At 46.7% G+C, this 20,802-nt stretch overlaps 1 protein-coding gene across 4 annotated transcripts in view; it reads right to left on the bottom strand.

Annotated features, from left to right (window-relative positions):
• Positions 1-20,802, bottom strand: part of EP400 (E1A binding protein p400) — a 359,367-nt gene that overhangs the window by 182,882 nt on the left and 155,683 nt on the right. For all 4 annotated transcript variants that reach the window (XM_063964664.1, XM_063964662.1, XM_063964665.1 and 1 more), the window contains 2 exons: positions 13,383-13,672; positions 11,595-11,797 (listed from right to left, as the gene is read on the bottom strand). In XM_063964664.1, the coding sequence (XP_063820734.1) occupies positions 11,595-11,797; positions 13,383-13,672 (493 nt within the window). The remainder of the gene's footprint in view (positions 1-11,594; positions 11,798-13,382; positions 13,673-20,802) is intronic.

Raw genomic sequence — 20,802 nt, 5'->3', positions numbered from 1 at the left:
TGTGCCAAGAATAGCTTGCTTCACCGTGCCACCCAATACTCACCTTCCAGAGATGTCTGCATCAAATTGATTAGCACCAGCAGCCGGGGAGGTCTATCTCTAAATTAGAGGAATACGGAAGAAGCGGTGAGAGCATGGTTTCATTTTCCCACTGTCTGGCCAGACTGTGTGTGTGGACGCTATTTATTAATATAGACGGAGGCTGCAGATATATGTGTCAAAAACGGAACTTGCTGTTGGCAGAGCAGAAAATGCAGCACTGATTTAATTAAGGCACTTTAAACAGGAAAGCTTACTGTATTCTATCACATGGCTGTTCAGCTAATTGAAACTTTTGGATACATTGGCAATTAAATCAATTTCTACAGCTTATACTGTGCTACTAAGTATCTGGACTGAGAGAGGCTTCTTGCTATATTGTAACACATCTTTGAAGTAGATTATGGGGTATATGCAATTAGCGGCGAATCGCGGCAATTTTTCGGCCGTTTTTTTAATTCGACACTTCGACCGTCTAATTTCGGCAAGTGGGTGCCGAAATTGACCATATTCAATAAAAAACGGATTCGACAGTTCCGCTGACGAAAAACGGCCGATTTGACGGATTTTGTTCCGATAATTAAAAAACGGGAAAAAACCCGAAAAAAAAATTGCGTGGGGTCCCCCCTCCAAAGCATAACCAGCCTCGGGCTCTTCGAGCCGGTCCTGGTTCTAAAAATCCGGGGGGGAAAATGTAATGGGATCCCCCATATTTTTAAAACCAGCACCGGGCTCTGCGCCTGGTGCTGGTGCAAAAAATACGGGGGACAAAAAGAGTAGGGGTCCCCCGTATTTTTTACACCAGCATCGGGCTCCACTAGCTGGACAGATCATGCCACAGCCGGGGGTCACTTTTATACAGCGCCCTGCGGCCGTGGCATTAAATATCCAACTAGTCACCCCTGGCCGGGGTACCCTGGGGGAGTGGGGACCCCTTCAATCAAGGCCCCCCCCCCCCAGCCACCCAAGGGCCAGGGGTGAAGCCCGAGGCTGTCCCCCCCCCTATCCAAGGGCTGCGGATGGGGGGCTGATAGCCTTGAGAAATTTGAAAGAATATTGTTTTTTCCAGTAGTACTACTACAAGTCCCAGCAAGCCTCCCCCGCAAGCTGGTACTTGGAGAACCACAAGTACCAGCATGCGGGAGAAAAACGGGCCTGCTGGTACCTGTAGTTCTACTGGGAAAAAAAATACCCAAATAAAAACAGGACACGCACACCTTGAAAGTACAACTTTATTTCACACCTGCCGACACACACATACTTACCTATGTTGACACGACGTTCGGTCCACTTGTCCAAGTAGAATCCGGGGTACCTGTGAATAAAATTATACTCACCTCAATCCAGTGTCCAGGTTATAATCCACGTACTCGGCAAAACAACAAAACGGCAACCCGGACCAAACTGACTGAAAAGGGGTCCCATGTTTACACATGGGACCCCTTTCCACGAATGCCGGGACCCCACGTGACTGCTGTCACAGAAGGTTCCTTCAGCCAATCAGGAAGCGCTACTTCGTGGCACTCACCTGATTGGCTGTATGCGCGTCTGCTGTCAGACAGCGCATCGCAAAGCCTCTCCATTATATTCAATGGTGGGAACTTTGCGTCAGCGGTGAGGTCAACCCCACCGCTACCTGCAAAGTTCCCACCATTGAAACTAAAGGAGGGAGCTGTGCGATGCGCTGTCTGACAGGGTAGCGGTGGGGTTACCCACGGTCAGCCGCTGACCGCGGGTGACCTCACCGCTGATGCAAAGTTCCCACCATTGAATATAATGGAGAGGCTTTTCGATGCGCTGTCTGACAGCAGACGCGCATACAGCCAATCAGGTTGAGTGCCACGAAGTAGCGCTTCCCGATTGGCTGAAGGGACCTTCTGTGACAGCAGTCACGTGGGTCCCGGCATTCGTGGAAAGGGGTCCCATGTGTAAACATGGGATCCCTTTCAGTCCGTTTGGTCCGGGTTGCCGTTTTGTTGTTTTGCCAAGTATGTGGATTATAACCTGGACACTGGATTGAGGTGAGTATAATTTTATTCACAGGTACCCCGGATTCTACTTGGACAAGTGGACCGAACGTCGTGTCAACATAGGTAAGTATGTGTGCGTCGGCAGGTGTGAAATAAAGTTGTACTTTCAAGGTGTGCGTGTCCTGTTTTTATTTGGGTATTTTTTTCCAGTAGAACTACAGGTACCAGCGGGCCCATTTTTCTCCCACATGCTGGTACTTGTGGTTCTCCAAGTACCAGCTTGCAGGGGAGGCTTGCTGGGACTTGTAGTACTACTGGAAAAAACAATATTCTTTCAAATTTCTCAAGGCTATCAGCCCCCCATCCGCAGCCTTGGATAGGGGGGGGGGGGGGGGACAGCCTCGGGCTACACCCCTGGCCCTTGGGTGGCTGGGGGGGGGGGGGCCCTTGATTGAAGGGGTACCCACTCCCCCAGGGTACCCCGGCCAGGGGTGACTAGTTGGATATTTAATGCCACGGCCGCAGGGCGCTGTATAAAAATGACCCCCGGCTGTGGCATTATCTGTCCAGCTAGTGGAGCCCGATGCTGGTGTAAAAAATACGGGGGACCCCTACTCTTTTTGTCCCCCGTATTTTTTGCACCAGCACCAGGCGCAGAGCCCGGTGCTGGTTTTAAAAATACGGGGGATCCCCTGTCATTTCCCCCCCGGATTTTTAGAACCAGGACCGGCTCGAAGAGCCCAAGGCTGGTTATGAATTGGAGGGGGGACCCCACGCCATTTTTTTTCGGGATTTTACCATTCCATTTAAAAAAAATAAAAAAAAATAAAAAAATATTTTTAAAAATATATAAATAATACTTGTGCCTCCAAAATAGACAAACCAAGTACCTAATCCCTTCTAATATAAATAGATATGCTATTACCAATAAAAAAAAACACCAAAAAAAACATGTTTTAAATTTTTTTATTAGATTCCCCCACCAAAGTGTGGCGGATTGAAAATGACGAATTTACTGTCTAAAAGCACTGTTGTCGAATTTCCAAACTTCAATTGAATATACTTTTGGTGAATTGCTGCATTTGTACCATTGCAGAAATGTCGAATTTGACAAATGTCGAATTTCAAAAAGTCGAATTTTGAAAGTCCGTTTTTTTGACGGAAAGTACTGAATTGCATTGTCGATTTTTTTTTGGGGGGCGAAAAAGTCCAGTTTTTCGACAATTTCGGGAATTCGACCGCAATTGCATATACCCCTATATCCTTAAGAGATATCTATGGTTATGTTTTATTTGGTGTGAAAAATACATTTTGTATAATACATGCTAACTAAACTGACTGGTAGTTTTTTTTAGTATTAATTGTACAGGTATCTATTTTAATAAATTCTTAAAAAATTGGACCCTTATGCGCTGTAACATTTTTTGCTTTTTTATTTAGGAGGACAGATTCAAGATGTAATCCTTCAGCTCCACATTTGTTCACAAAAAAAAGGGAGGTCATGGTTGAAATCCAGAGGTGTGATAAACATTGCCTAACTGCCCAAGGTTTTGACTTTGCTTCAGACGCAGTGCCAGGTGATTGTCAACTACTAGAAATCCAAATTGGTCAATACTCACAAAATAATTTTTTCAGAATTTGATATTCAACAATTGATAGCAGTGGGCATTTCTACCAAAGAATAACAGTCTCAAGCCAAAATCTTATACTGTGATCATTGGCTCCCAGATGGATGTCATGACAATACTATATTAGACTAATTGGGAAGATGCTATCATTATTTGAATCCTATTTTTTCTGGTATCCTATCTGTGGGACACTGGATGATGAACCCCCATATATATTTCTCAAAGTTCTACAAAAGTAGAAAAACATTACTTTTGTAGAACTTTGAGAAATATGGGGGGGGACGGTCGTTGCAAAATATGAGGGTGGGTGGGGAGGGATTTTCTGTGTAGAACTATGTAAATGCATGCGTTGAGGACCAGATGGCTGCCTTGCATAACTGCCCCATATAAGCACTGTGACACACCGTCCAAGAGGCACTCACCGATCGGGAAGAATGGGCCATCAGGCAATCTGGAATTGGGCCACCTCCGAAACTTATGCTTGTTGGATGGCCAACATGATCCATCTGTCCACACACTACTTAGTCTTGGCCAACCTCTCTTGTGCACATCATAAAGTGCCGTAAGGCTGTCCATTTTACAGTATAAAGCATATCTTTCCACACAGAACCGCAAGGCTCCGACATGAACGCTGCGCAGAGCATCCCTGCTGCCAGAGGACGAGTTATCAGAGCCAGAATTACAATATCTTAGTTAAAATGAAATTAGGAGACAACCAATGGCTGAAAACAAGAAGGTCTGGTGCACAGAACTGCTTTGTCTCAATATAAAATGAATTACAGTAACCTACGAGAAAGAGCAACAAACTCATCTGGCAGAAGAAATTGGAAGTAAAAATGAAGCTTTCCAAGTCAGAAAGTGGAGATCCACGGTATCTTCAGGATTACAAGGTATCTTTTGAAGTGCAAACAGAACCAAAATGAGTTCTCATGGAACAACTAGGGTAACAAAGGGAGGGGTTGGACACTGAAGATAGATATGAACTTTAGGGATGGCAGCCAACTAACACTGGAAAATATTGAATACTCTATGCGCTATGGGAAGTAGGGGGGGGGGGGAGCCCACAAACAACGCTCCTTGAACAACGTCCTCTACACCCCACGGTATCCAGTGTCCTCCAAATAGGACGATAGAGAAACATTACAAACAAGTTCACAAACTAATATATACAGATAATTACATAACAAACGGCAAATTACATAATTGCGTAGGTAAAAGAAAACAGAGAGCTTACATTCTACAGAAGAAATGGATGCTCGCAAGAAAGAGTGGGGGCAGAGAAGGAATGGAAAAAAGTTAGAGATTTATAAAGAGTTAGGTGGTGTGAAGAGACGAGTCTTAAGTGCATATTGAAAGGAGAAATCATGAAGACAAGAATGGGAAGAGGTGACCAGGAGGAGGAGAGACAGCAGTCAATGGTAGAGAGAAGTGGGCAGGCAGTAAGAACTGCGAAGATGAGGTTGGACATGCAGGCAGAAGAGAACTTTGTAGGGTAAAGAGGGGACTGAACCAGATTCTTAATGGGACAAAGAGTAGATGGAGTGACTGACAAAGGCAGCAGAAGTGGAGGTGACATGAGAGGAAAATAAGGCAGGTGATGGTAAGTATTGAGTGAAGAGGACAAAGCAGTAGGTCAGTAGGCCAGTTACAGTAGAAAGTTGCAGTAAACTAAGCAAGAAAAGAGGGTGTAAACGTTTTATTAGCTTCCAAAAGAGAAAGGGCTTGATCGAAAAATGATTGCATATGTGGAGGCAGATGATTGGGAAAGGGACTGAATGTATGGGTGTAAAAATAGGATTTTGGTACTTACCAGGTAAATACTTTTCTTTGAATCCATAGGGGGCACTGGAGTACTCTTGGGGATATGGATGGCTTCCGCAGGAACAGGGCACTGAATATTTAAATTTAGAACTCTCCACCCCTCCATATCTCAGAGTACCTCAGTGTTTTTTACTAAGCCGAACAGGAGCTATAGAGAGGTTGACAATGGAGAATTACATATAACATAACGGACAACAATAAAGTTGACACATAACGTTACTGACAACTAAACAGTTGACACCATAACCGATAAAACTTGAAACTTTGAACCAGTCGGTGAGAATGTGTTACCATAAGATCCCCTGAACTTACCACAAACCAGGTAAAACTGCTCTGGGTGGGCGTCCAGTGCCCCCTATGGATTCAAAGAAAAAGATTTACCTGGTAAGTACCAAAATCCTATTTTCTTTTTCATCCACTAGGGGTCACTGGAGTACTCTTGGGACGTACCAAAGCATCCCCCGTGGGCGGGAGAGCTGTTTGGCACCTGTAACACTAGGCGGCCAAAGCTAGATGCTCAACCTGCAAACGTATCAAACTTTTAAAAGCGCTCAAACTTGTGCACTGATGACCACGTAGCCGCACGGCAAAGCTGCATCGTAGAAGTCCCACGACCAGCTGCCAATGAAGTTCCCACAGAACATGTGGAATGAGCTGTTATTGATGTAGGCGGCTGTAACCCAGCATGAAGGTAAGCCTGACGTATGGTCAGTTTTATCCATCTGGATAAGGTCTGCTTAGAAGCTGGCCAACCCATCTTCGCAGCATCATAGAGAACAAACAACGTATCCGTCTTACGAACTGTATACGTTCGGGATACATAAACGCGTAATGCACGTACCACATCCAAAGTTCCAGAATCTTCCGTTAACACAGGAACTACTATTGGTCGATTGATGTGAAAAGATGACACTACCTTTGGTAAGAAAGCGGGATTCGTCCGAAGTTCCGCTCTGTCATCATGAAACACCAAATACGGTGGTTTGCATGACAAGGCACCCAAATCTGAAACACGCCCTGCTGAAGCTAAGGCTAGGAGAAAAATTGTTTTCCAAGTGAGAAACTTAATATCCACTTGTTGTAAGGGTTCAAAATATGAAGACTGTAAGAAATCTAAAACCAGATTCAAGTCCCATGGCGCTGTAGGTGGAATGAATGGAGGCTGTACTCTGAGGACACCTTGCAGAAAGGTTTGTATAGAAAGCAATAGAGCCAATCTTCTTTGAAAGTAAATTGACAAAGCAGATACCTGCACCTTTAGTGTAGATAAACGCAGTCCTCCATCTAACCCCGTTTGGAGAAATAACAAAAGACGGGATAACTTTAAAGATGTCGGAAACTTCCGAGTTTCACACCAACCTATATAGGCACGCCAAATTCTGTAATAATGAGCTGCCGTAACTGGCTTCCTAGCTCGTAACATGGTTGGTATAACCGATTCTGGAATGCCCTCTCTTCTTTAGAGGGCGGTCTCAGCAGCCACGCCGTCAAATGCAGCAGCGCTAAATTGGGGTAAAGGAACGGACCCTGTTGTAACAGGTCCGGACGTAGTGGGAGCGGCCAAGGATAGTCTGCGGAGATCCGAGAACCAAGCTCCCCGAGGCCAATGAGGCGCCACAAGTATGACTGTGGCGGACTCTCTTTTGATCCGTTTTAGCAACAGAGGGAGTAGCGGAAACGGTGGAAACAGATACACGAGGCTGTACGGCCACGCGATTGTGAGAGCATCCACCGCCACCGCCTTTGGATCTCGCGTTCTGGACACATACCGGGGCGTTTGGTGATTGTGGCGAGATGCCATCAGGTCCACTTGAGGGTAACCCCACCTCTGGACAAACATGTGAAACACTTCTGGATTTAATGCCCATTCTCCTGGATGAAAATCCCGACGGCTGAGATAATCTGCCTCCCAGTTGTCCACTCCCGGAATGAACACTGCCGACAATATCACTTGGTGATGCTCGGCCCAATTGAGAATTCGAGCTACTTCCTGCATTGCCATGCGGCTTCTCGTTCCTCCTTGTTTGTTGATGTACGCGGCCGCCGTCGCGTTGTCTGACTGCACCTGGACAGTCTGAGAGCGAAGCATGTGCACTGCTTGTCGTAGCGCATTGTTAATTCCCCGGAGTTCCAATACATTTATAGACAGCAATCTTTCGTGATCCGCACAGAGACCCTGGAGCTGACAATTTTGAACTACAGCTCCCCAACCTCTGAGACTTGCGTCCGTCGTTAGAATTATCCAATTCCAGGCGCCGAGCCGTTTCCCTGTGGTTAGATTGTGTACTTTGAGCCACCAGAGTAGATACACCCTGGCCCGTGGCGACAACCTCTCCCTGTGGTGAATCAGCAGATGCAAGCCCGACCACTGTGCGAGCACATCCAGTTGAAAAGGACGTGAGTGAAATCTTCCGAACTGAAGCGCTTCGAAAGCCGCCACCATTGTGCCTAAGAGGCGAATTCACAAATGTACCGAGACTGTGCGTGGCTTGAGCACTAATTGTACCAGATGACGAATAATCTGTACTTTCTGTTCTGGTAGGTAAATTTTTTGATTTACCGTATCGAGAATCATACCTAAGAATTGAAGTCGTTGAGACGGAATTAGATGTGATTTCTTGAAGTTGACAATCCAACCGTGCTGAACTAGTACATTGTACGTTAGCAACGCATGTTGGAGGAGCATCTGTTGAGACAGAGCTTTGATGAGAAGATCGTCCAAGTACGGAACTATTATCACTCCCAGGGATCTGAGATGAGCCATCATCACAGACATCACTTTGGTGAATACCCGAGGCACTGACGAGAGGCCAAACGGTAGAGCCTGAAACTGGTAATGGTTCTGCCGTATTGCAAAACGCAAGAACCTCTGACGAGGTGGCCAAATCGGAATGTGTAAGTACGCATCCTTGAGATCTAGTGCAATCATGAATTCCAGTGGCTCTAAACCTGCAATTACTGTCCGCAGAGTTTCCATCTTGAATCTGTAGTAAGTGACGTACTGATTGAGACCCTTTCAGTTCAATACTGGCCTGACGGAGCCATCCGGCTTTGGTACCACAAACAGACTGGAATAATAACCCTGACCTTGTTGTTGTACAGGGACCGGAATCAAAACTGCTGAATCCAGCAGGGACTGAATGGCAATTTGCAGAACCGCCCTCTTGTCGTCCGAAACAGGCAGTCCTGTCTTGAAAAACCGCATTGGCGGGAGACAGTTGAACTCTATTTTGTAACCTTTTAACACTAAATTGCGGATCCACCCATCTGTGGTCGTCTGGAACCACGCCAAATGGAACGTCTGAAGGCATGCTTCCACAATTGGAGATCCGAGATGGGCTGGTAGCCCGTCATGCCACTGGCCTGTCGGTGACCTTAGCGTCCCGACGACTGGTGTTGGTTTGTTGGAAACCACGTCCTCGACCTCGTCGACCAGGCGTGGCTGTTCTTCTACCACGGCCTCGAAAGGGCTGAGGTCGAAAGGATTTGAACGCCGGGCCAGAGTATTTCCGTCTAGGTACCGTTGGAGGCAATGGTAAGAAAACAGACTTACCTCCCGTGGCCTCAGTAATCCATTTGTCCAATTCAGGACCAAACAACTTCTCGCCACCGTAAGGTAACGCCTCTATACCTCTTCTGACCTCTGCCTCCGCTTGCCAAGAACGCAGCCAGAGTGCTCGTCGTACTGTAACTAGCGACGATGAAATGCGAGAAGTGAGCTGACAGACGTCAGTAGAAGCTGTACATAGATACTCAGCAGCTTCACAGATTTGATCAGCAAGAAGTATAAGGTGATAGTCATGTAGGGCAGACTTGAGTTCTGTTATCCATACAAATAGGGCCTTAGTGACCCAAATGCCAACCAACCCAGGTCTAAGCAACACTCCTGCTGCTATATACATGGACTTTAGCATAGCTTCTATTTTACGGTCTGAAGGGTCTTTAAGCGTAGTAGCCGTTGGTACTGGTATGGTTAATTTCTTAGTAAGTTTTGACACAGACGAATCCACCATTGGCGGATTCTCCCATGTACATGTCACAGACTCTGGAAATAGGTAACTAGACTTAAAATCTACGAGGTATAGAAAACCGTTTATCTGGATTCTTTCGTATTTCTAACAACATCTTATTAAGAGATTCCGAAACCGGAAAACACATTGGAGATCTCTTTCGTTTAGTAAAGACGACTTCATCATTTGTCAGAGGCTCCTCAGTTTCCGTAAACTTCAGAGACTGACGCACCGCTCTGATGAGATTATCAATGCCTGGGCTGTCAAAAATCCGCTATCTGACTGCTGGTCTACTTCGCCCTCCTCACCCTCCTCTTGCGCAGTGAGGTCTGGCATAGAATCGTCAGAATGCAACATAGCAGAAACTGGTAAATCGTAAGACAATTGAAATTTATCCCTTCTACCCAAAATGGACTTAGACTTATGGCAAGGCTGAGAGCCCTCCGGTAGTTCTAGCGGTCTCACCCTAGACTCGGATCTTGCCGCTTCCCGCTCTTGTCGAGCGGCGGCCAATTCTGATTGCAATCCAGCCATGACATCTGTTAGCATAGCCCATGGAGGGTCCCGTACTGAAACCGGCTTTGAAACCGGAGCAGAAATTGTATTCGTAACCGAATCCACAAAACATACTGTACATGTGGTAGATCCATCCGGTAACACACTCTTACAGACATTGCAGTGAAACGGCTTTTTAGTTTTTGCTGGTGCCTTACTCATTATGCAGACAGACAATACAATACACAAAGACAGACACTTGCACGACTTCGTAAAATAGTACTAAGGTGTGTGTAATATATATATCTGGCCAAGAGCAGTGCACGTGGCCAGTACTATATGAAATGTGATCCCAAATTCCCACTAACACCCCTGCGCCTCCGGTGGAGTAGAGATGTAGGACAGGAACGTTCTGGAATCACAACAGGAAGAACAGGAAGCCTGGTTAAAATGGCCCCCATGCCATGCTTACAGTTATAATCACAGTTCAGGTTATAATTTTGTGAAACACCTGTATAACCTGGGAATAATCTGTTTAATAACAAATCCTGTTAATAAAGACTTAATAGTCTATGCTGTCATATAACCTATGCAGCCTTTTATGGTGTAGCTGCTATGGGTACTTCTCCCCCCCCCCCCCCCTTCAGCAGCGTGTGCTGTAAGACAACCCCCCCCCCGTGCTCCGTGTACCGCTGTCTAGAACACGGAGCCAGGGAACTTACAAATAACCGTGGTCACGTGTAGTGGGAGCCGGGGAGTGGGTAGCGGGAGCCGGGGAGCGCGCTCCATAGAGCCGTGAAGCGGCGTGCGGCCGGCGCGGCTCTGAGCGGCTTAACATGAATCAGCGACGGCGGGCAGCTTACATAGTGGCGGGCGGCGCTTCACAAAACAGTGTCCCCACACAGAGGGGCGGCAGCGTGAGCTGACCGCCCCGTTCCCCCAACATACCTGGACGCCTGTGGTGAGGGGCTATGACGGGGCTTCTCTGCAAGCTCCGTCCAGCCTTTCCTGCAGGTAGTCTGCACGTGGCTGTGAGGGTACTCTGTAGTGAGGACCGACACGCCACAGCTGCTTGTAGCAGCTTCCACTATCCCGGACCCTCACCTTTTGGAAGGGGGGAAGGGATGTGGATAAAGTGAAAAAAGAAAAATCAAAAATAAAATAAAAATATATTCAAAATAAGTGTGGAAGGTCCACACAAGCCTGTTGCTACGTCGAGCACAGAAAAAACACTGAGGTACTCTGGGATATGGAGGGGTGGAGAGTTCTAAATTTAAATATTCAGTGCCCTGTTCCTGCGGTAGCCGTCCATATCCCCAAGAGTACCCCAGTGACCCCTAGTGGATGAAAAAGAAAGAGGGGGTGACAAAGGATGACACCAAGACAGTTGCCTTGGGAGACAGAGGAGAGGGAGGTTCTGTCAACAGAGAGGGGACTTTGGCTGGTAGAAAGACAATGACTTCTGTTTTTGAGATCTTAAGCCTAGCAAATTAGCTTAAAGGGTTAGCACTGAAGTACTCCCATTGAACAATACTTTTTAATTGCAAAGACCCATATACTAAGCCAGTGAGTAGAATAAATTAATAGATATTCAAGTTAAAAAATATTCAAGGAAGCCACTTCCCACATACCTGAATCACACTGGATGAGCCTCAGGTCAGGGGTCTGCACACAATGAGGTGAAGTTCGCTCCCTTAGGCTCTGCATATAAGGAGCAGCTTGTTCTCTCAGACGCTGACTCAGCATCTTCATGCTATGAGTATATATAGGAGGAGGATTTGGTACTACCAGCACAACAGGAGCAGCAACAACACTGGGGACCACACAGAGTGTTCTGAAAAGAGGATAAAGAGGATTGAACTCTAAATTCTATACATGCAAAACTAAGCATCCACTGTGAACGAAGATGTCAATTTTAAACAAAGATTAGCCCATCAGTTCTTCTAGTATACGTAATCAACTCCTAGTGAAGAATTAAAAACTCAAAGAATATACACATATGTACAACACACCAACTGTTTTAGGGCATACAGTGATCCCATGTGTTCACTAAGCTGCAGATAACTTCCAAATCACTTGTGTTACAAAATGGGAAGTCTACAGCAGTACTACTACAGCATATCTTTCTCCAGAAACCTCTGGTGTGTTCGATATTGCCTTCTAAATGTGGTCACCATACAAGTCACATGTGTCTGCACATGATAAAAGTATGCAGCATCGGGATTATGAACTGCAGAAATCTAGCATCTTATGGCTTTACATGGAGAGGAATATTTTTAAGGGGGATATCCAATTTGCCCCGGTAATTGTCCCGCCAGGGGCTATCTAATTAGCCCTGATAAGCAGGCACGAGACCCGGCTTATTGGGGATTTTGTTTCACCTGCCTCAGGTGAAGCAATATCCCCGGTAACAGCCCCGTTTTCGTGCGCAAACGGGGCTGTTTCATCTAAAAACACACAGGTTTCACTGAACCTGTGTGTTTTCGGGAGATTAGCTTATTTTTTGGATAGCCATTTTGGATAGCCTGTAAAAAAATAAAAAAATGTAAATAAATTACTTGAAAAAGGTTTATTGTTTTTTTTTTTAAATCGGTGAAACATCGGAAATAGGTACAATGTTTTACTGGGGATAAATGGATATCCCCCTAAGATTCCATACTACTCCCACCATTTTATCAACTTCAAACATACATATTATCTCATTTCTTATAGATCTTCAGTGTTAGGAGACCACTCTAGTGTAAAGGTGCATACACAAGGTGAGATCCGGGCTAACCCCGATTCTCACTATGCGACAGGGGCTAGGTCGGCATTGCAAGCACATAATGAATGTGCTTGCGATACTGACTATGTGCGATTTTGGCTAAGTGTCAATTTTGACTATCTTTTCTATGAGATAGTCAAACTTGACTTGCCTGCACAGTCCATCTAGGCTTGCGATGCCGACCGCATGAAACCGCGCATCGGCATTGAATCAGGATCGCAAGGTGACTTTCACCTTGCGATCTGCACTAACTTTTCTTCGACTATATAGTCGAAATCGTAAGAAAATATCTCACCGTGTGTACACACCATAACAGAGTCTAATTCTTTACGTAATATGCAGAAACAACAAGATCCCCTACGCAGTCACTATAAACCAGAGTACGGGTAAGTTAACTGTGGCACTCCATCTGCTGTAGAACTGCACATCTGAGCATGCCTTAACTGTAAAACTGTAGCAGTGCATGCTGGGATTTGTAGTTTCACAGCAGCTGGAATTGTCAACCACTATAACACACAAACAATGGAATGACAGAGTCAAAACAATCAAGATATAAATTAAGCCTCTTCACCAAACAATCATTACCCTAAGGGTGCCATGCTCAGAACATCTGTTATTCGTAACCACCAACACATCAGGGAGATTTTTAATTCACCTTTTAGCAAGAGGCTCAAGGGCAGTTTTCTGCTGTTCTGGGCTCAGGATAAGATGTTGTAATGGATCACTTGAACTCCCAGAGGACTGGGAGGAAACTGCGCAGTTATCAGACCCAGTCCAGCTCCACTGCGTGTCCAACAGGAAAGGGTGAGTACGAGTAGAATTCAGGGAGAAGAGAGATATCAAGTCAGACCCATACAAAGGAGCTTGTGAACAGCGCCTCTCATTACAAATGAAAATCCGGTCCAAGCGTTCCTTCAATAATCGATGCTTATTTTCTGCAGATTCCTTCATTCCCAAACAAAAAACAAAGAATAAAAATATAATCAATTAAACACCTTTATATTCACACTATGGATCTTCATGCACTTGAATAAAAAAAAAAAAAAAATGTATACAGAGAAAGATATTTAATAATGAAATGTAATTTGCTCCAATAGGCTTAATAACATGAGGAAACTATAATAAAACTAGCTACAAATAGTACACAAGTTTTGGTACATCTAGAACAGCTCTAGCAGACAGAAGCAAATACATGATGCATTAAATAGCTACCAATTTGTAAATGAAAAAATGAAAAATGGATTTTACCATGAAACCCCTTTCTCTGATTCCATCTGGGGAACACTGCTCCCCATGAGTTATCAGAGGGGACCGAAAGAGCTGCCACTTAATATACCAATAAAACAGATGCTCTTCCACCCTGTAACACCGCAGTCATCTGGTTCTCTGTGCCCTGGCTGGAAAGAAACTAAATCTTCTTGGGTAAGTAGCTCGTCTGAAACCTCACACTCCTATTTAGACCCCGAGTCCTCCCCAGGAATCTGGGATGAGAGATAACGCTTCTGCAAGTCCAAGTCACAGTTCCTCAAGAACCTCTCCAAGTACAAAGAAACTTTTGCAAACCCTGATGGATTTGACCCATGCCAGTTCACCAACAGCGAACACTGATGCCAGTGTTTATCGAGCTTGCTCCTCCCTTTGGGTAGCCACCAGCCGGACCAATTTTGCCCCTGACCTGACCAAAACCTGAGACCATGCTGGCTCTACCATAACGTCCCCCCAGAACCTGCATGACAACAAACTCAGCAGTGCAGCTAGCTATCCACATAGTAATTCTGGCTTACACCGAACATACACCTAGAAAGCAAGGCAACAGCACTCCTTAAGGTTTAGAATTTTGCCTTTTCAGCTATAAGGATGACAGTAAAAATAAGATTTTAAACCTACCGGTAAATCTTTTTCTCGTAGTCCGTAGAAGATGCTGGGGACTCCGTAAGGACCATGGGGTATAGACGGGCTCCGCAGGAGACATGGGCACTATAAAGAACTTTTGAATGGGTGTGCACTGGCTCCTCCCTCTATGCCCCTCCTCCAGACCTCAGTTAGAGAAACTGTGCCCAGAGGAGATGGACAATATGGGAAAGGATTTTGTTAATCTAAGGCCAAGATTCATACCAGCCCACACCATCCACACCGTCCACACCGTATAACCTGGAATATACGCAACCAGTTAACAGTATGAACAAAACGGTATCAGCTAAAGACTGATCTCAACTGTAACATAACCCTTATGTAAGCAACAACTATATACAAGCCTTGCAGAATTTGTCCGCACTGGGACATCCTCTACGGACTAGGAGAAAAAGATTTACCGGTAGGTTTAAAATCTTATTTTCTCTTACGTCCTAGAGGATGCTGGGGAGTCCGTAAGAACAATGGGGATTATACCAAAGCTCCAGACCGGGCGGGAAAGTGCGGACGACTCTGCAACACCGACTGAGCAAATGCAGGGTCCTCATCAGCCAGGGTATCAAACTTATAGAACTTTGCAAAAGTGTTTGAACCCAAACAGGTAGCTGCTCGGCAAAGCTGTAAAGCCGAGACGCCTCGGGCAGCCGCCCAAGAAGAGCCCACCTTCCTAGTGGAATGGGCCTTTACCGAATTTGGTAACGGCAATCCTGCCGTAGAATGAGCCTGCTGAATCGTGTTACAGATCCAGCGAGCAATAGTCTGCTTTGAAGTAGGAGCGCCAACTTTGTTGGCTGCATACAGGACAAACAGTGCTTCTGTTTTCCTAACCCGAGCCGTCCTGGCTACATACATTTTTAAGGCCCTGACCACATCCAGGGACTTGGAATCCTCCAAGTCACCCGTAGCCACAGGCACCACAAAAGGTTGGTTCATATGAAATGAAGAAACCACCTTAGGCAAAAATTGAGGACGGGTCCTCAACTCTGCTCTATCCCCATGGAAAATCAAATAGGGGCTCTTGTGAGACAAGGCCGCCAATTTGGACACCTGCCTTGCAGATGCCAAGGCCAACAACATGACCACCTTCCAAGTGAGAAATTTTAATTCATCCGTTTGAAGAGGTTCAAACCAGTGAGACTTCAGGAACCGTAACACCACGTTAAGGTCCCATGGTGCCACTGGAGGCACAAAAGGAGGCTGGATGTGCAGCACTCCCTTTACAAAAGTCTGGACTTCTGGGAGAGAAGCCAATTCCTTCTGAAAGAAAATAGACAGGGCCGAAATCTGTACCTTAATGGAGCCTAATTTTAGGCCCATATCCACTCCTGTCTGTAGAAAGTGGAGAAAACGGCCCAGATGGAAATCTTCCGTAGGAGCATTCATGGCTTCACACCAAAACACATATTTCCTCCAGATACGGTGATAATGTTTCGCCGTCACCTCCTTCCTAGCCTTTATCAGAGTAGGGATGACTTCCTCTGGAATACCTTTCCCAGCTAGGATTCGGCGTTCAACCGCCATGCCGTCAAATGTAACCGCGGTAAGTCTTGGAACACGCAGGGCCCCTGTTGTAACAGGTCCTCCATGAGAGGAAGAGGCCACGGATCTTCTGTGAGCATCTCCTGAAGATCTGAATACCAGGCCCTTCGAGGCCAATCTGGAACAATGAGTATTGATTTCACTCTTTTTTGTCTTATGATTCTCAATATTTTTGAGATAAAAGGAAGAGGGGGGGGAATACATAGACCGACTGAAACACCCATGGTGTCACCAGGGCGTCCACCGCTACTGCCTGAGGGTCCCTTGACCTGGCACAATACCTCCGAAGCTCCTTGTTGAGGCGGGACGCCATCATGTCTATGTGAGGAATTCCCCAAAGACCTGTTATCTCTGAAAAAACTTCTTGATGAAGTCCCCACCCTCCTGGATGGAGATTGTGTCTGCTGAGGAAGTCTGCTTCCCAGTTGTCCACTCCCGGAATGAAGAACGCTGACAGAGTGCTTACGTGATTTTCCGCCCAGCGAAGAATCCTGGTGGCTTCCGCCATCGCCACTCTGCTCCTTGTCCCGCCTTGGCGGGTTACATGAGCCACGGCTGTGACGTTGTTCGATTGAATCAGAACCGGTAGGTCGTGAAGAAGATTCTCCACTTGTCGTAGGCCGTTGTATAGGGCCCTCAACTCCAGGACGTTGATGTGTAGACAAGCCTCCTGGCTTGACCACAGCCCCTGAAAATTTCTTCCTTGCGTGACTGCTCCCCATCCTCGGAGGCTCACGTCCGTGGTCACCAGAACCCAGTCTTGAATGCCGAACCTGCGACCCTCTAGAAGGTAAGCAGTTTGCAGCCACCACAGGAGAGACACCCTGGCCCTGGCGGACAGGCTTATCTTCTGATGTATTTGTAGATGGGATCCGGACCACTTGTCCAGGAGGTCCCACTGAAACGCCCTTGCATGAAACCTGCCGAAGGGTATGGCCTCGTAGGCTGCCACCATTTTCCCCAGTACACGAGTGCATTGCTGAACAGACACTCTTTTTGGTTTTAGCAGGTCTCTGACCATGTTCTGGAGGTCCCGGGCTTTTTCCATCGGGAGAAAAACCCTCTTCTGATCAGTGTCCAGAATCATGCCTAGGAATGATAGTAGAGTCGTTGGAATCAATTGTGACTTTGGCAGATTGAGAATCCAACCGTGGTGTTGTAGCACTCTCAGGGAGAGCGACACGCTCCTCTGCAATTGATCTCTCGATCTCACTTTTATCAGGAGATCATCCAAGTATGGGATAATTGTGACTCCCTGCCTGTGCAGGAGCACCATCATCTCCGCCATCACCTTGGTGAAAATCCTCGGGGCCGTTGAAAGCCCAAACGGCAACGTCTGAAACTGGTAATGACAGTCCTGTACAGCGAATCTCAGGTACGCCTGATGAGGAGGATATATGGGGACATGAAGGTATGCATCCTTTATGTCGAGTGACACCATAAAATCCCCCCCTTCCAGACTGGAGATCACCGCCCGGAGCGATTCCATCTTGGATTTGAACTTTTTCAAGTACAGGTTTAGGGATTTTAGATTTAAAATGGGCCTGACTGAACCATCCGGCTTCGGGACCACGAACAGGGTTGAATAGTACCCTTTCCCCCTGTTGGACTAGGGGAACCCTGACAACCACTTGCTGTTGACACAGCTTTTGAATTGCAGCAAACACTAATTCCCTCTCTGGGTGAGAAGCTGACAAGGCCGACTTGAAAAATCGGCAAGGGGCACCTCTTCGAATTCCAGTTTGTAGCCTTGGGATACAATATCCATCGCCCAAGGATCCACGTCTGACAGAACCCAGACCTGGCTGAAGAGTCGAAGACGTGCCCCCACCGGTGCGGACTCCCTCAGTGGAGCCCCAGCATCATGCGGTGGATTTAGTAGAAGCCGGGGAGGACTTCTGCTCCTGGGAACTAGCCGGAGCAAGTGTTCTCTTCCCTCTACCCTTACCTCTGGCGAGGAAAGATGAGCCCCAACCTCTTCTGGACTTACACGACCGAAAGGACTGCATCTGATATTGTGGAGTTATCTTTTGCTGTGGGGGAACAAAAGGCAAAAAGGTAGATTTACCCGCGGTAGCTGTGGCAACCAGTTCCGCGAGACCTTCCCCAAATAAAACTTTACCTTTGTATGGTAAAACCTCCATATGCTTCTTTGAGTCGGCATCACCCGTCCATTGGCGGGTCCACAGGGCTTGCCTAGCAGAAATCGCCATGGCGTTGGCTCTCGAACCTAGCAGCCCAACGTCTCTTTGAGCGTCCCTCATATATAAGAACGCGTCTTTAATGTGACCTAAGGTCAATAAAATGGTATCCCTGTCTAGGGTATCAAGGTCAGCTGACAAGGTATCTGTCCAAGCTGCAACTGCGCTACATACCCATGCCGATGCTATTGCCGGTCTGAGTAAAGCACCCGTATGCGTATAAATAGATTTTAAAGTAGTTTCCTGTCTGCGATCAGCAGGATCCTTGAGGGCTGCCGTGTCTGGAGACTGTAGCGCCACCTTCTTGGACAGGCGCGTTAAAGCCTTGTCCACCCTGGGTGAGGATTCCTGTCCTGTGCAGGGAAAGGATACGCCATAAGAATCCTCTTGGGAATCTGCAGCTTTTTGTCTGGAGTTTCCCAAGCTTTTTCAAATAACTCGTTCAGCTCATGAGATGGCGGAAAGGTTACCTCAGGTTTCTTTTCCTTATACATGCGTACCCTCGTGTCAGGGACAGAGGGGTCATCTGTGATATGCAAAACATCTTTTATTGCAATAATCATATAATGAATACTTTAGGCCACCCTTGGGTGTAACCTCGCATCATCGTAGTCGACACTGGAGTCAGAATCCGTGTCGGTATCAGTGTCTGCTATTTGGGATAGGGGACGTTTGAGACCCAGAAGGGCCCTGTGACCCAGTCGAAGCTGTGGATTGACTCCCTGCTTTTTCCCTGGACTCTGCTTTGTTCATTCTCTTATGTAATAAGGTCACATTTGCATTTAAAACATTCCACATGTCCAACCAATCATGAGTCGGCGTTGCCGACGGAGACACCACAATCATCTGCTCCACCTCCTCCTTAGATGAGCCTTCCGAATCAGACATGCCGACACACTCGTACCGACACCCCCACACACACAGGGATATAGTTCTAAGGAGACAATTCCCCAATAAGGCCCTTTGGAGAGACAGAGAGAGAGTATGCCAGCACACACCCAGCGCCAACTGACACCGGAAACAATTTCCCAGATAATATAGCGTGTATATATATATATATATATATATATATATATATATATATATATAATTAACTGTGTAATACACTCACTGTGCCTTACAAGTGCCCCCCCCCCTCCTTTCAGCCCTGTGTCACCGTGTTCAGCAGGGGAGAGACCGGGGAGCAAGCCTCTCTGCAGTTCTCTGTGGAGAAAATGGCGCTGGTTAGTGCTGAGGGACCAAGCTCCGCCCCCTCCAGCGGCGAGCTTCGGTCCCGCTCAAATGTATAAAACTGGCGGGGGATTTATATAATTACTGCCTCCGCAGCCCATATACATATAAATGCGAGACTTAGAGGATTTTATTGCTGCTCAGGGCGCCCCCCCCTGCGCCCTGCACCCATCAGTGCCTGCTAGTGTGTGTTGTGTGTGGGAGCAATGGCGCGCAGCGTTACCGCTGCGCGCTTACATCAGGAAGATCTGAAGTCTTCTGCCGCCTAAGAAGTCTTCTTTTCTTCTTATACTCACCCGGCTTCTATCTTCCGGCTCTGTGAGGAGGACGGTGGCGCGGCTCTGGGACGAACGGCGAGGGGAGAACTGCGTTCCGACTCCCTCTGGAGCTAATGGTGTCCAGTAGCCTAAGAAGCAGAGCCTATCACTTAAGTAGGTCTGCTTCTCTCTCCTCAGTCCCACGATGCAGGGAGCCTGTTGCCAACAGTGCTCCCTGAAAAAAAAAAAAACTAACAAAATTATTTTTCAGAGAAACTCAGGAGAGCTCCCCTGTAATGCACCCAATCTCCTCTGGGCACAGGATCTAACTGAGGTCTGGAGGAGGGGCATAGAGGGAGGAGCCAGTGCACACCCATTCAAAAGTTCTTTATAGTGCCCATGTCTCCTGCGGAGCCAGTCTATACCCCATGGTCCTTACAGAGTCCCCAGCATCCTCTAGGACGTAAGAGAAAAAATAAAAAACAGATCAAGCAGGTAAAGGAATGCAGATTACACTGACAAAACACAGCTACTGTGTATCAGCAAAGAAATGTTATACACAGCTGAAAAGCAGAGTACACTGGTTTAGCAATACACAGAACATGTTAAGCACAGTAATTTAATACTGAACGAAAAGCAGAACACTGCAATACAGTGTGTGTGTGTGTGTGTGTGTGTGTGTGTGTGTGTGTGTGTGTGTGTGTGTGTGTGTGTGTGTGTGTGTTGGGGACGGATGCAGTTTTCAGAGCCAAACCGTAGGAGTCTTGTGCACCTCTCAAAGCTCCCCACAAGTGAAACAGATGTTGTGGCCCATTGCCGGGCTGGCTGTAGATTTGCATGGCCTTCTCATAGAAGAGCAGATCCGCTACAGAAACCAGCAAAATGGCGGCCACCATTCTTGGACAGCGCTGCCACCTGCACCAAACTGGTAGCATCA

This window comes from Pseudophryne corroboree, chromosome 1 (genome assembly GCF_028390025.1).
Source record: "Pseudophryne corroboree isolate aPseCor3 chromosome 1, aPseCor3.hap2, whole genome shotgun sequence".
NCBI lineage: Eukaryota > Metazoa > Chordata > Amphibia > Anura > Myobatrachidae > Pseudophryne > Pseudophryne corroboree.
This window is presented reverse-complemented; position numbering and strand designations above follow the sequence as displayed.